At 35.3% G+C, this 16,416-nt stretch overlaps 1 protein-coding gene across 1 annotated transcript; it reads left to right on the top strand.

The window, feature by feature from the left end:
- Window positions 1-1,225: 1,225 nt before the first annotated feature.
- On the top strand, window positions 1,226-16,058 carry LOC114315767 (sorting nexin 2B). The gene is made up of 5 exons (XM_028262370.2): window positions 1,226-2,542; window positions 3,037-3,246; window positions 3,517-3,777; window positions 14,398-14,484; window positions 15,736-16,058. The coding sequence occupies exons 1-5, from the start codon at window positions 1,508-1,510 to the stop codon at window positions 15,814-15,816; spliced, it is 1,674 nt and encodes a 557-aa protein (XP_028118171.1). The 5' UTR covers window positions 1,226-1,507; the 3' UTR covers window positions 15,817-16,058.
- The last annotated feature ends 358 nt before the right edge of the window (window positions 16,059-16,416 follow it).

The following is a 16,416-nucleotide window of genomic DNA, read 5'->3' as shown; positions in this document are numbered from 1 at the left end:
TCATATAAAAAAAAATAGTCAATTCTAATTTACTAATTTCGTGTATGAATCAAATTGTATGGTCGTACATACACAAGAGGTATTTAAAGAGTTAATGTTTAATTACTCTTACTCCCCCACATAATATCTCTAATCTTTCACATTTTTTTATATTAAATTTAAATTTGATAAAAAAAATATTTAAAAATAATTTTCAAAAGGAGACTAATTTTTTATTATCAAATATTGGATGAAATTTGAACTAGATAAAAATTAAAAAGATGTAGCACTAAAAATGATTTTTTAATCAAATTTAACAAAAGAAAATTTTGAAATAAGAATAAAGAAATTAAAAAAATTTTGATAAAAAAATTAAAATAATTCATATCAAATCAATTTTTTTACACAAGTTTAACATTGAATTAGATGAAAAATGTGGGAGATGATCGCAATGGTAACAAAAGGAAAATGTTTGAGACCATCATAAATTTTTCACAATTCAATCCATAATGATACAACCTAACAAGTGTTAGTTTTTAATTAGTTAAATACTTAATGATATAGATCCTGTCGCTTTTTACGTGTATATATTTGTAGGTGCAAAATATGGACATTGTTGGTGACAAAAAATTTATAAAAAAGTGTTTGGCGATTTGAATAAGACAACATCGTATCTAGTATACACGAGAGATTCATTTAGGAATGGTCATTTTAATTCGATTCGTAAGGGTTCGTCTATACCTATTTGAACAGGACGAATTTTACCTAACCCGACACTTATATGGAGCGAGAGTGGACTATATTTTGGTCACGGAAAAAGAGTAAGACCCCTACTGGGAGTGACTCCCACCACCCCCAGTAAATTCTAATTGGTTCATATATATATATATTTTTTGTATCCTCCTATTGCTGGCCCCCACTTATATGTGGGGTATTGGGGGCCACCTTCAATTGGGGGTTTGAATCACAGTTGTTTTGGTCACCGACGACGGAGGTGGGGTGGAGGCAGGAATTGCCTCCCCAGGTTCGATATAATTAATAATAAAAAAATGTTTGGGAGCACTAATTAGTGCTCCCACTAATTAGGTGTCAGTGGGTCCCGCCATTAATGATGTGATATTTTAGTTTTGGAGTTGTATTTTATTTTATTTATTTTTATTTTTTTAATACATTAGTGCTATTAGTGGTGATGTTTTTAGTGGGATGAATTATTGTTGTTAATAATATATGAAAATAAAAAATATATATGTGCAACCCAGCACGAGCACGCGAGTCACGAGTCGGCGCAAGCCGTGTTATGCCAAAGCCTGATGCCACATACTCGCCCCTTTCTTTCCAATTCTTCATCTTTCTTCTTCCTTGCAGAGAAGACTACCCCATCACCCACGGCGTAAGTTGGCTTCGACGCAAAGTCCCCACACCGATCTAATATGCTCCACCCTCCCTTCTCCCAAACCATGATTCCCAAACCCCATTTCCCCCTGTTTTGATTCTCCCCTTGTTTTTGTTATACAAAATTTGATACACAATGATGGGCTATGAGAACGAAGAAACCCACCTCTACACATCCCCGGAAGATATGGAGAGTCTCGTCCTCGACGACCCATCCACCACCACCACCGCCGGCGGCGGAGAATCTCCCCACCACCACCCCCTATCCCCATCATCCCTCCCCCCCGTCGCTGAGATCGCCACCGATGATGATCCCCCACACTCTTCTCCATCATCGCCTTTTCAGCCTCAAAGCCCTAGCTTCGCTTTCAACTCCATCCTCGAACCCCCTTCCTACGCCGACGCCATCTTCAGATCCTTCGACGGAGACCACACCATCAACGGCGACATCAACGGCCACGATAGCTCCGGAGAACATTCGTCTTCATCGCCGTTATCGAGGTCTGACTATATAAGGATCTCCGTCTCCGATCCCCAGAAAGAGCAAGAGCTCTCGAATTCGCTTGTTCCTGGTTCCAACACCTACTATACTTATCTAATCACCACGAGAACGAACTTGCCGCACTTCGGTGGAGCTGAATTCAGCGTCCGGAGGCGATTCAAAGAGGTCGTGACGTTGTCGGATCGATTATCGGAGTCGTATCGAGGGTTTTTCATTCCGATTAGGCCGGACAAGAGTGTGGTGGAGAGTCAAGTGATGCAGAAGCAAGATTTTGTGGAGCAGAGGAGGGATGCATTGGAGAAGTACTTGCGAAGACTCGCTGCTCATCCGGTGATCAAGCGGAGCGACGAATTGAGATTGTTTTTGCAGGTGGAAGGGAAGCTGCCATTGGTGAGGTCCACCGATGTGGCGTCGAGGATGTTAGACGGGGCGGTGAAGCTTCCGCGGCAGCTTTTTGGGGAGTCTGTGGGAATGGTGGATCCGAATGAGGTGGTGCAGCCGGCGAAAGGGGGAAGAGACTTGTTGAGGATCCTTAAGGAGTTGAAGCAATCAGTTACTAATGATTGGGGCGCGACCAAGCCTCCGATGGTGGAGGAAGATAAGGAGTTCTTGGAGAAGAGAGAGAAGTTGCAGGATTTTGAGCAGCAGCTTAGTAATGTGTCTCAGCAGGTCAGTTTATCTTATTTAGTTAAATGCACATTTATATGCTTGGTTAATCTATTATGGGTAGTTTAAAATGAGGTATGCGTCTTGAAGGTTGAAGCTTTACTCATATGGATGTGTAACCATTTAGGTAGGAAATTGAGGAGATCAAGGAAAATTAATTAGTGGAGGCATTAAAGATAGTTGAGCCAATTTTGAAGCATTTGGTTGTTGATGATTTGCATATGTACTTCCATAATGATGACCCTTTTAATTTTACCTGTCTTAGTGGGTTATAGATAGGGAGAGGTTTCTCTCCAGCCCTCGTCTGGACTGGATTCACGGGCCGAACTGTTCATTTATTAGGGCTCTTAGTGTATATCATTCACACATATAGGATAACTGTTTTACTTACTTACAATCATTGTAATGCAAATATTAAGAATTCTGATAGGAAATGACTGAAAGACGAATGCATTTGTTCACAACTCAGAACTTTGTCATTTCTATTTATTTTGCAGGCTGAATCACTTGTCAAAGCTCAGCAAGACATTGGAGAGACAATGGGGGAATTGGGTTTGGCATTTGTCAAATTGACAAAGTTTGAGACAGAAGAAGCTGTGTATAACTCTCAAAGAGATAGAGCTTCTGACATGAAAAATGTCGCAACTGCCGCTGTGAAAGCTAGCAGATTATTTCGAGAATTAAATGCACAAACAGTCAAACATTTGGTGAAGTGGACGAATTTTGCTAATTTTTTATTAATGTACTTTTATATTCATCGTACTTATCAGGGGAAAAAAATAACTTATTCAATGTAGGTGGTCTATAACTGTCAAAGTAATCAAAGCTTCTTGACGACTTTTTCCTTCTAGGGGTATTCTTTAAAAATTGTTTATTGTAGTGAACAAGAGTAAAAATTTTGGTCCATTGTCTTCTGTCGTTGAAGGAAAATCTTGTTGCAGTTTTTTGTGCTCTTACTTATGCCATATGCATTGCAGGCTAAGCTCCATGAATATCTCGGTGTGATGTTAGCTGTCAACAATGCATTTACGGACAGATCAAGTGCTTTGCTGACAGTACAGACACTTTTATCGGAGCTATCTGCGTTGCATTCAAAGATTGAAAAGCTTGAAGCTGCTGCATCAAAAATATTCGGTGGAGACAGGGCAAGAATTCGCAAAATAGAAGAGCTGAAAGCAACTGTTAGAGTCACTGAGGATGCTAAAAGTTGTGCAGTCAGAGAATATGAACGGATCAAGGTAACATCTGTTGTACTGATATTCTAGGAGGTGTAATCAAAGCTGTGTGGTTTACATCTTTGACATTGGGATCCTTTTTACTCGTCAATAGCAACATTTTCAAAATTGTCTCAATTGATGTGATGACTAATGTGGTGCATGTGTTGTAGTCTGAGATATAGAAATTCAAAGTTGATTAATGACTGCTGCATTTTGAGTAAGAAAGTTTATGATTCCACTATAGAATAAGAATACTTCAGGACCAATAAACATTTTAGCTGTCTGTAATCAATTGCCCATCTCTACTCTGGCCCATAAAAAATGTATTGTAAAACAAGAATGAAGGGAAAAGGAGAAAGCATTCCAGCCTCAGTAACATAAATGATGAATATATGCAGCTTACCATTTTTGGATGATTGGACTATTGCTACACTGATTTAAGTGTATACTTTAATGCAATTTTTATACATTTATTTGCCTTCATTAACAAGATGCAAGATGCTAAGTAATTGCTGCTAAGTGTAAACTATGCTACACTGTATTGGTGTGAAATGCTACTGTATTGGTTTTCATGGATTACTACCTAGGTGTGGAAATAAAAAATTTGAGGAATACATCAGATTGCTGATGAAAATTTTATATTATTACAGTATAAGAAATGCAGTGGGAACTAATATTCAAATTCTCTTTAACCTATACAGCACATCTGTCTAACTCTGACTCTGTTGTGCTTTAGTGTCTAATCCTTCTACAGACAGTCCCAAACCCAGATAGAGGAGTAGGGTTGTGTGCAAGGGCGGACTGAGAGGGGGCTAGCAGGGGCAACCACCACCCCAAAGTTTCGAAAAAACTTCTTAAATATAGTGATATTAGTTATGAATATTTATAAATTATATAGGCTCGTCCCTCCAAGATTTTTTTGAGAAATTTAATATGTTTTAATCTTCACTCTTTAGCTCCAAGTTTGTTTCCCTCTCTCTGCATCTTATTGTTCTTCTTTGTTTCGGTTATTTCCCCCCCCCCCCCCCCCTTTTTTTTTTGTTCTTCTTTTGTCTTTGTTTTTTCCTTTATCTTTTTCGTTTTTTCTCAATTCTCTCTTCAACATAGGTAATCTCCATTTTCAGTTTTTCCCCCCTCTTCATCTCTATTTCAAAATTTCTTTTGCTTTCAATCCTCCCTCTTCTTCTTATTTCTCTATCTCTGTTCTCTCTCTTTTTTTCTTATTTTGTTTTGAGATCTTATGCTCGACGGAGGTCATGCTCGTCATTAAAGAGATCACATTAGTATTGAGCTTCATTTTTAGTTTGATATTTTTATAGTTACATGTGAAACTCAATTACAAGAATTAAACAACTGATTTAAGGAGGCTGTGATGGAGTTGTTGGTTCTTAGTTATGCGTTAGATCCTAGGAATAGTTATAGGTCTTTTAAAATTAAAGATATTTGCAAAACTTGAAAATAAATTAAATTTGCGTTTGCTGTTTCAGTTGCAAAACTATGAGATTGACATCCTTAGATATCTTGAGTTTCAAAAAAAGTTAATAATTTTTGAGTTGTGCAAAGTGTTTCTGAAAACAAAAAAGTTGACAATTTTTCCTCTTATCGATAGATTGGTTGGTCTTGATCTAATTTTACTTGTTTCTGTGGCGACAACAGAATGCACAATTTCAATAATGAAAATTGCCATGACTGAACTACACAAACACTTTTTTTTGGGTTAGATATATATGTTTGCTCCCCTGAGTTTAGAATCCTACGTCCGTCCCTGGTTGTATGTTAGGTTGCCTGATAGCCAACACATAAGAATTCCCATCAAATCTAGGAACATGAATCAATACAGCACATCTGTTTCTCTTTTAGTGTCAGCCTCTTCCGGCAGAATGTTAAGAATTTGAAGCTAGCCTCCTTTTTAAGTTACTTTTATTCAAACATAATTTTTCTCCAAAGCATAGCTTTTCCTGTCATGATGATTTACCTTTCAATTATCAGTCCTTATAGCAGCTTGTAGTATCTATCTCGTCTGTTGTGCAGGTGCCATAATGTAGAGAGTAGTGACAGCAAAGTAGACAATGTGAGAGTTTCTCATGGATTTGAGGAATATAATTTGTGGTCCAGATTCTTGTAACAGATGATAACCTTTAATTTGTAGCACCGAATGGCCATTTTATCTAATTTTTTTTATTCTTGGGATTGGGAAGGGCACTATTTTTTAAGATGGTGCAAGAAAATAGAAAATTTCGCTTGAAGAGCCATTATTGTTTATTATTCTTCTCGTTTTACTCTCCTAGGCTTATTAGCGTGCGAATCTGCCAACCCATGCCTGTTTGCTCCCTACATAAAAATTTTGTATTTTAATAGGAAAGGCAAAAATATATTTAGATTTTTTGAACTGTGGATGTATGTTATAAGTATAGCAGAGTATTTTTACTGATAATCAGTGTAGTTAGTCTGAGCTTCATTATTTTGTTTAAAGTAGATTGATTGACTACAGATTTTGCTGTCTAAGATCATTTCTGTGTTGCAGAGAATTGAATATTTAGCATTTTCACATCATGCTTAGCGGGCTGAGATGGGACAATTTATTTTTTCTGTATTCAATACGTTACTTTTTTCTCTTGTTCCCTTGGTGTATGCATACGTCTTACTCTTATTATTGACCTGCATTTGCACCATCTCACTGTTATTCTGCGCCTAGAGTGATAGGGCAATACTTTTCCTGCAGTTGAACTGTTCAAATGTTGAATCATTATCATTTGCTCTGTTATTAGAATCGCACAATTTGCATTCAAATCATACAATTCAATACGAGTCATTGGAAAATTGATATGAATAGGTTACATGAATAGCAAATAACTATGAATTGTGGATGAATTGTTGAATCGTGAATCAATCAATTCACTTTTTATTCGCTGAATCTGATTTTTGGGTTTATTTATTGCTAGAAAACAACCCTGTTAAACAACCTTTTTAAGGTCTGTAGGGTTATATTCCATTCGTTATCTTCCTTTCATAGACTCAAACCATAGAAAAACATATTTTCTCTCTACAATATTTTTGGCTTACATTTGAACTTCATCCAAGTGTTTGCATTTACAAAAAGAATCTTTTGAAGGCATTTTTGAGATGTTTTTGAGAATTTGGGTAGTTTACCCCTTTGAGGTGAGCTTCTTTATTACTTGTGATTTTTTTTTGTTATTGAGTTATTGTTGCTTGGAAATTGAGAGTTTGGGTTTGTTTTGTTTTCTTTTGATTTGTTAAGAATTGTTGATAAGAAAAACTTGAAAGGAAAAAAGGTAAGGTGGTGATCTTTCATGGGACTATTGCGTCCATGTTTTCTTAATTTATGATGAATCTTGGATTCTGGCTTACTTCTAATCCATGTATGTATGTACATCGTACGTCTATGATGTGAATCAGCATAAATCATGTCATAACCGACGACATGATCATCATTCAAAACAATATTTTCATTGATTCGAGTTTAAAATTTTCATATATATATAACATATCTTTAATATCTAAATGCACAATAATTTTATACTATGTAAATTAGAAATTATGCCTAAATCTTTAGGATGTACGATTCGATTCACAATTCGGAAAAGACAATTTCGATTCACGATTTGACGACTATGGTAATTTGTATATTTGCATGTATATTTATTTCCTTGTTTGGGATATTTTAGTGATTTCATTCAATATATTCAATTAAGAGAACAAAAGTGTGGTATGCCATTACTTGACCTCCACATTAGGGGATAGGAGTCAGACATTCAAGTTAATAAAATTTTAACTTTAGTTCACTTAGAATATGTACATCTGGGATGAAACCAGCAAATGAAACAATTGTATATCAATTATACCTTGACTTTCTCTTTTTTTAGATACTCAAAGATTGCTAGAATTGAGATTGTCTACATTGCATTTTATTGTTACAAAATAAATTATTGTAGCCATGGGGTTACTTAAATTTACGATTCACATTTTTGCATTCACATCAATTAGCAAGCATGAACAACAAACAAGAGACGTAGTTATTCCAATTAAGCATCAGATCACGAGCAAAGATTAGTGCATTTAATTAATTTTTTGTGTCCATAAGATAGACGGGTTAGGCTTTAACGCTCAATGTGCAATGGGGAAAGTGAAGGGTTAGGCTTTAATCTTTAGGGGGCTTAATCTTAGTAGTAGTACTTCTATTTGGGTGATGTTTAGAAAAGTGATTTCGTGCTTCCAAGTAAGAACCTTGTAAGCCCATGGCCTTGTAATCTAGTGGGCATAGAGGCAGCACTTAGGTGTTTGCAAGGGAGAGGTTGAGGGTTCAACTGCCCCAGGAACTAATCTAACCATTGACTTTAGCCTATCAGGAAAAAAAAGAGAGTAAGAAACTTCCTCCCATCGAAGAGAAATTCGCTCCCAACTAAGATAGAGCCTCTCAAATAAATAAATAAAAAATTAATTAAAAAAATGTGAATATATTTGTATAAAATATATACACGCTCCTATAGGCACTCCCAACGTTAGATACTTGTAATGCCCTCCTGCCCTCTATCCTTGCCCCTGCTCCTACTCTAACTCCAATCCCTGCCCCCTCTTTGTGCAAATAAGGGCTTAACCTTGAAAACCCAACTAATAATCCAAAAATAGAATGTGTGTGGTGGGTGATTTCATGTAGTAAGGTTTTTTTTTCTCGAAAAGCTCAATGGGTCTAGGGTGACTAGGGATATGAGCTCTGTTATCATAATCTTACACTTAGTGATTCGATTCATGTTTTGATTTGCACGGGCTTTACTTTGAAAACTCAACTAATAATTCAAAAATAAAATTGGTGTGGTGAGTGATTTTAATGTGGTAAGGCTTCTTTGTGAAAAACTCAATAGGTGTAGGGTGACTAGGGGTATGAGCTTTGTTATCATAATCTTATGCTTTGGGATTGGATTCATGATTTGATTTGCAATTTATGGATTATCGATATGAATCTATAGATGAATTTATTTTGGGAGTGAATCTATAGTGAATCGTATGATCATAATCGATTCATGATTCAATTCACTTTTAACGATTCATGCAATTCTTGAAATTATCTTGTCTGATATATTTCAACCATTTTTTTATTTTTATTTTTATGTTTTTTAAAATTTTTGTAGTGAAAATGATATAATACAACTTCTAAGAGTATTTAATACAAAAACAACCAACTGATAAGCATGATTTGTTCTTATTTTAGTGATTAAAGTTTTTTTAATAGGATCCAACTAGATAACACGTTTTTAATCTTTTCTTCTCATTTTTTTCATTTAAAATAAAAAATACAAATCATTATATATCGTCTAAAGATATTCAAGGTTAGTAACTTGTAAGTTGTTCTCATGAATTATCTATTGCTATTTTAGTCAAATAATTATAATTCAATATTATATGGGTCAGGTCACTTAAACCTACTGGTTCCTGCAATTTTTTTTATTTATTTATTTAAATTCTTAACTTTTTAAACTTTTTTTCGGCAGTAAACATACATGCCTTTTAAAGTGTTTTGGGTTTTGAAATAAATGATTCTAATTAATTCTTTCTTATTATTATACTCTATATAAGGTTTCTAAGTTCATTTTTTTGAATGTTAAGAGAGATTATACTATGATTTTTGAATAATTTTATGGTTGGTGAGATTTGGACCCACATCTTTTGCTATGAAGGCAATGTCTTCCCAATTATATGATGTAATCATGTCCTTATATATTAATGGGAACAAGCTATTTTAGTCACTTTTTGGCTTTTTACGAAAAGATGTGTAGAAAAGTAGAGAAAGTGATGTGACAACTTATAGTGACTTTTTGGCTAAAACATGTAGTTGCCAAACGAGGCCTTAAGAACTATTTTATAACATTTGCCAAAATCAATTTATTTTATTTTATTTTCATATATAAAATTGTTTGACATTTTGACAACATGATTTGATTGGTCCCCTTTTGCCCAATGCTCGTTTCATGTGTTCTAACCTTCAAGCAAATTGGTGTGTGCGTTGATAGATCTTTTGTTTTTTGTGGAATGGGAGAAGAGATTCCTTAATATTAAACAGGAGGTGCTTTCTAGAGTTGTATTATATCATTGTTTGTGGTGCTTGAGAGTTGTCCTTTGAAGTAGGGTCCTTCACCTTTTAAGTTTGAAAATATGCACATTTTTCTTTCAAAAGATCCTTTGAAGAGTGGTAGAGGAGTAGGTGCGATGGATTGGAGGGCTTTAAATTTATTAGGAATTAAAAATAATTAAGGGAGAGTTGAAGGAGTGGAATAAAGAGACTTCTGGAAACTTGAATGAGACCTAGGACGGAATTATTAGGAATATTGAGGAGTTGGATGGGACTGGGTCTAGGAATGGTCTTGATGAGAGTTAGAGGAGAATTAGAATTGAATTGAAAACAAAGATGTAGGAGATTACATTTAGAGAGCAAATTTTTTGGGGTCAAAAAGCTAAAATGAAATGGGTAAGGAAGGGGACATTAATTTCAAGTTCATTCATAGTGTCACTAATGGGAAGAGAAAGAAGTTCATTAAGAGATTGGAATCGGATAATGGGGTGGTTGCAGATATAGAAGATCAAATTGTTAATGAGATTTTTAATTTTTACGTGAGTCTTTATTTAGATGGGGGAGTCACAAGGCCATGGATTGAGGGTCTAGAGTGGGCACCAATTGGGGAGGATAGAGCTGGATGGATGGAAAGATCTTTTGATGGAATCAAACTAAGAGGTTGTTTTTGATTGTGAGAGAGATAAATCTGGGTCAAGATGGATTTTCTATGTCGGTTTTTCAAGATTTTTGGGATGTATTAAAGGAGATTTGATGAGAGTTTTTGTCGAATTTTTTGAGAATGGAGTAGTCAATACAAGCACTAATGCCACTTTTATTTGCTTGGTTCCTAATAAAGAGAAGTCTCTGAAGATTAAAGATTTTAATGGTTACATCTTTTATAAAATCTTGGGAATGTGCTATCAAAAAAACTACAAACATTGTTATGAGAGACCAAAGCTCATGGAGCTTTTGTGGAAGGGTGTTAGATTTAGATGTTGTGTTGGTTGTGAATGAGGCAGTTGAAGAATATAGAGGGCTTAATAAGGACGGTGTAAATTTCAAATTGGACTTAGAAAGAGTTTATAATCATGTAGGCTGGCAATTTTTGGACTTTGTAATGTGTAGAAAGGGATTTGGGGATAGATGGAGGAAATGGATTCGAGGGTGCTTGTCTTTGTGTAATATGTCAATCATTGTAAAATGGTAAGGCAGAGAGTAGTTTTAAGGTCTCAAGAGCTCTTACACAAGGTGATCCGTCGTCGCATTTTCTGTTTACTTTAGTGGCATATATTTTGGGGAGATTGGTCAATAGAGCTAGATTGGTGTGTTAAATTGATGGTTTTGTTATTGGAAGAGATTGTGCCCCTCTTATAGATGATACTATTTTTTTCTCTTCTGGGGATGATTCTAAGGCAGTCAATTTGCTTTCGTTATTAAGAATTCTTTAGATTGTCTTGGTATTAAAGTTAATTTGAACAAAAGTAGCATTGTTGGAATTAACATTCAACAGGATAGACTAGAGGGGTTGGCAGGAGCCTTTTGTGTCCTTCCATTGAGTATCTTCCTATTAAATACCTGGGACTGCCTTTGAAATCCTCGAGCAGAGTGTTTTTGGGCCCCAATGGTAGATAATATTGGTAAGACTTTGGAAGGGAGCCTTGTTCTCTATAGGAGGTAGGGTATATTGGTGCAATACGTGTTAGGTAGCATTCCCATTTACTAGTTTGTGTTTGAGACTCTGGTCGAGATGGCCAAGAAGATTGAAAAAATGATGAGGGACTTTCTTTGGTAAGGATGGGAGGCAGGGAAAAAAAATCATTTGGTGAATTGGGAGACTTTCACACTCTCCAAAGTAAAAAAGGGGTCCTGCCATAGGAAACATTGTGGCAAGGAATATTACTCTTTTTAGGGAAATGGTTATGGCGGCTCCCTTTAGAAAGTAATTGTTTATGGCATTCTATTATTAGAAGTACATAATAGGGTTCAAGCAAATGGAAGGGATCTTTTTGTGGTTCATAGGGGTAATTGTTGATCTTCTCAAAATTTCCCTCTTTTTCCTAGTTTCCTTTCATTGAGGATGGGTAACGGTGAGTTTGCTCAATTTTAGGATGATATTTAGCTAGGTGATTCTTCGTTTGATGTGTTTTTCCGCATTTGTGTCGGTTGGTTTGTTCACATAACGTTTCCATTGCATTTATGGCTCTTTCTTATTTGAATCTGATTTTTTGGGATTTCAATTGTTTAGGAATCCTAATGATTGGGATTTTTTGGGATTTCAAGTGTTGAAATCTTTGTTGGCCATGTTGGATGGGTTTTCCTTAAGATCGAATTTTAGATCCATGCGGGTGTGTTCTCTTCACTCTTCCAGGATCTTTTCATGCTAGTCCTTTTTTGATAACATCATTGATAATTCCATTGGTATTTCTGGCTTTCATTTTAAAAGAATTTGGAAATCATTTGTGCATCATAAAGTTAAGATTTTTATGCGGACCTTGGCTCATAGGCGTATCATGACAGAAGACATTTTTCAAAAAAAAGGAGACCTAATTGCAACCTTTGTCCTTAATGGTGATTCATATGTAAGAAGAGCGAGGAATCTTTGGATCATCTCTTTTTGCGTTGTCTTTTGGCCTCAGTATTATGGCATTGACTCTTTCAGTCAGTGGAAGTATGTTGGGTGGCACGGGCTACTTATGCTCAAATGTTTTAGAATGATTTTCGGGGTTTTGATTGCAACCATGGTTGTTAAAATCGTATGATTCACAATTTGATTCTTATGATTTGATACGAGTTTCAAACAAAATGATTCGATTCATGCAAATGAAACTTAAAGTGGGTGAATCTTACAATTCAATTGTGATTCACTACGTTACATTGTGATTCATTACGATTCACTACGATCCAAGTGCTTCAGTTTTGTTTACATAATGTGTTTTTGCAAAATAAAAAAGATATCTACTAATTTTATTGTATATACATATATACAAATTAGTTATATTGATATTTATTTCATTTTAAACACTATAATTTTATATGCATATGCATATACATATATCAAATAATATATTATGCTAAATAAAGTGAATCAGAGTCGATACAATTCACGATTCACTATTTTAGCAAAACAATTCATGATTCGCTTTGTGATTTGACAACCATAGTCACAACATTAAAGCGAAAGTTTTGTGAAATTGTGTTATTCTTTCAATTTTTTGGGTGGTGTGGTTGGAATGGAATGCTAGAATCTTTGATGATAGGACATTGAGCTACTTTGGGATCTAGTTCGATACTTAGTTTCTTTTTGGGCTTCTGTTTCTTCTCCGTTTTTAGAGGAACTCCATTCTTTGTTATTTCCAATTGTTGGAGGGTAGTCTATGATGTGTTGGTTTTGGAGTTGTGATTTTTTGTTTCTTTTGTTATTTTTTCTTGGAGGACTCCTTGTCCTCTTTGCAGTATTCTTCCTGGTAATAAAATCTTCATTTTGTTGCTGATCCAAAAAACAAAAATAGAAAAAGAAAAAGAAAAGAATGTGATATGGAGATAATGTTCAAGGAAGAAGCAATAGTCCTTTTCAAGAACACTTTGGACCACCACCAATCACAAACAAAGAAGCCGCAGCTGCCAGTTTAGGGTTTTCAAGTTGTCCAAGCAGCCCCTCTCACCTATTAGTTAGGTTAGGTATAGAAACAATGTAACCAAAGATCCTAACCTTTATTAAAAGCTCCTGGGCACTGCCACTTAAAGCATTGATGTGAGATGCATTTAGGTTGATTAGGACATCCCCATATCACAAGTTCTTATTTTTTTTTTTTTTTATGGTTGAAGGACGAGGTGTACATATGTTTTATTTTAGAGATTAATTTTACATGGTTACCTGATAAGTCTGTTATTGCGCAAATGGTAATCTGGTAGTACATTCTTACACTGACTCCTCTTCCACTCAGCGTTGTTAATCTTCTTCTTCTTCTTTTTTTTTTTTTTTTTCTCCAAGAACTGGTATGCAAATTGTTGATTTGTCCATGGCTTGGAGCCATAGCCACTTTGTGTGGAGTGGCTGCCAGTCCAGTTTGAGTTGTTTACAATGTTAACCATTTCCTTTCAAACTAAAAATCCTTTCTGCGCTAGGTTTTCTAATTTTGTATATTTTTGGGATGCCACTGTTTTGTAAGTTGATAGTTTAAAATTACATTTTCTCTCATTTTTGTAAGTTTGGAGGTTATAGATTTCTGCAAGAATTTGTGAAATTCTATTTTTGGTTCACCCAACTTATGAACCCCTGCTCGTCTTTTTTAGGTGAATACCCCTGCTCATCTTGCTTAGTTGACAGTTGTTACTACCTTTATGATTTTTGTTTTTAATTCTTAAAACATATATTCATCTTCATTGATCATTCAAATGCTTGAACTAGTCCTGTAAAATTACTAATTCTTGTTCTCTTTTTTGTTTTCCTCTTTGTGTTTATCCACTTGTATGCTTTGATGTGAAAATATGATTGTTAAACTTGCATGTGCTTGAAAATTTTGCAAAAAATATCACATTTCCTTTGTAAAACATATTTGGTGCCTTATCTGCAGGACAACAATAAGAATGAGTTTGAAAGGCTAGACAAAGATATGCACAATGACTTTTTGAGCATGCTGAAAGGGTTTGCAGTTAATCAGGTACTTTCTCCTTTCTTTTTTTGCTATAATATAAGAATGTTTCATGCTTTCCTCTTTGTTCAAGCTAGTTTTCTCCAGTCTATAATTTTTTCATCTAGAGTTGATGTCTTTGAAGGTTTGACTTGCATGATATTTGGGGAATTTTGTGGAGCTGTTTGGGTTTGAAGTGCACCAAATCAGTCCACTTTCTTTCACTATTTGGTTTTGGAAAACGTTGGTTTGGGGAAACTATGCTGTTTCTCCTACAAATATTATCAAAAATGCTAGATCTCAAAAATTCTATCAAAAATTTTACCAGATGTCCCACACCAATGTAAGACATTTGGTAGAACTTTTGGTAGAATTTTTGAGGTCTCTAGCATTGCTCGCTGTATTATACGTACCACAGTATACGGCTGTAGCCCTGTTTGATAACCCTTTGTGCTGGCTAGCAGAATAGTGAGTTCAGTGAGGCAACCTGCTAAGTTGTTCTGAATATGAGGTGAAAAATTTAGCCCATTCTGGTTGCCCAATATCACTGAAAATACATTTGATTGTACAACTTCATGCTTGGACCAGAAGAATTCATCTTTGTAAAGTGAAAAGATGGATGAGAGAGGCATGATAGGAGCTCATTTGCTTTCTACCTTCCCTATTTTTTTTTTTCATGCTAGAGATACGGCGGGAGAGCTTTCTGTTTGGTATCATTTTCATAACTATTGTTTTTGGAAACAAAACCAATGTGGAGTTTGAAAACGCTGACATTTTTGTGTTGTTTTCATTTTAGATATGAAAATAGTTGCAAAAATTGCAGAACAATGGAAAGAATTGCAAAAGTCGATAGAATAAAAATCATTGCAGTATCAGAAATGCTAAATGCTGGAGCCCCCCCCCCCCCCCCCCCCCAAAAAAAAAAAAAAAAAAAAAAAAAACTATAAAAAATTCTACACAATACTCACGTGAGTGTGGTTCCCTTATGGTGTGGGTCCCACACGTGAGTATTGTGTAAAATTTTTTGTAATTTTTCCCCAAAAGGAGGTGTTTTCAGAAGAAAAAAATGAACAGTTCGCCCAAAATCTGTAGTTTTGTTTTTGGAGAACAGAATAGTTCTAAAAAATGAGACCAAAGTGGGGGTAATATAGGTTTCTTCTGTTGAAACCTTTCACCTAGTTGCTGCCTTAATCTTGTATGATTTTCGTTCTGTGTGCTATATGTGATCCCTCTTTTCAATGAGTGAACAAGATAAGCTGTTTAATGCATGTATGTTAACAGGCCGGATATGCAGAGAAGATGGCAAATGTGTGGGAAATGGTTGCAGAAGAAACTAGTGGATATGCAAAAGATAGTAGCTAGCTGATGTCCCCTCTCCCTCCCTAGCTGTGAATTATTGTTGTTTCCAGTTTTTCCTGTCATTTCCATCCTTTGTATTTCATTTATGTACACTATAGTTTGAGTTAAGAAACACAACATAGTTGACTTAGGGAAGCTTTATCTGTTTGTTTGAGATAGGTACACAAATTGTATATTTTCATTATCTGATTTTGAACATTCACATTCATAAAGGCTTAATTGACGACTTTTTCTTTTTTTGCACTGGTTATCTTGTAAAAGCATTGCTTTGGCTTTGAGTGGTTGCTTACGAGTTGCTTACATTGCTGATATTTAAAGCCAAAGGAAAATAACAAATTAAGAATTCTTGGTTGGGTACATGTTTGCACTTGGGACTACTTGGATGGTGTTTACTTGTATATCAAATTCCAGCCTTTTAGACAGGTTTTGTTAATTTTCTCTCTGAACTTTGAGGTTATTGTATTGTGCTTGGGGTCCATCAAAGATGCAGACATTACCAAACTATGCAGGAGCATGTGGCATTAGTCTAGGACACTAGGTCTACTTTCTTTATTCTGTTTCTATAGTTTTGTTTTTATTTATAATTTTTTTTTTTGACTACGA

Source organism: Camellia sinensis, chromosome 8 (assembly GCF_055761805.1).
Source record: "Camellia sinensis isolate YWXY chromosome 8, ASM5576180v1, whole genome shotgun sequence".
In the NCBI taxonomy this organism is placed as follows: domain Eukaryota; kingdom Viridiplantae; phylum Streptophyta; class Magnoliopsida; order Ericales; family Theaceae; genus Camellia; species Camellia sinensis.
This window is presented reverse-complemented; position numbering and strand designations above follow the sequence as displayed.

What these genes read in the sequence shown, in the direction of transcription:
- LOC114315767 (XM_028262370.2), top strand. Translation starts at nt 1,508, where the DNA reads ATGATGGGCTATGAGAACGAAGAAACCCACCTCTACACATCCCCGGAA. An exon ending in TTAGTAATGTGTCTCAGCAG is followed by an intron (nt 2,543 to 3,036) that starts GTCAGTTTATCT and finishes TTTATTTTGCAG; the next exon opens with GCTGAATCACTTGTCAAAGC. An exon ending in CACAAACAGTCAAACATTTG is followed by an intron (nt 3,247 to 3,516) that starts GTGAAGTGGACG and finishes TATGCATTGCAG; the next exon opens with GCTAAGCTCCATGAATATCT.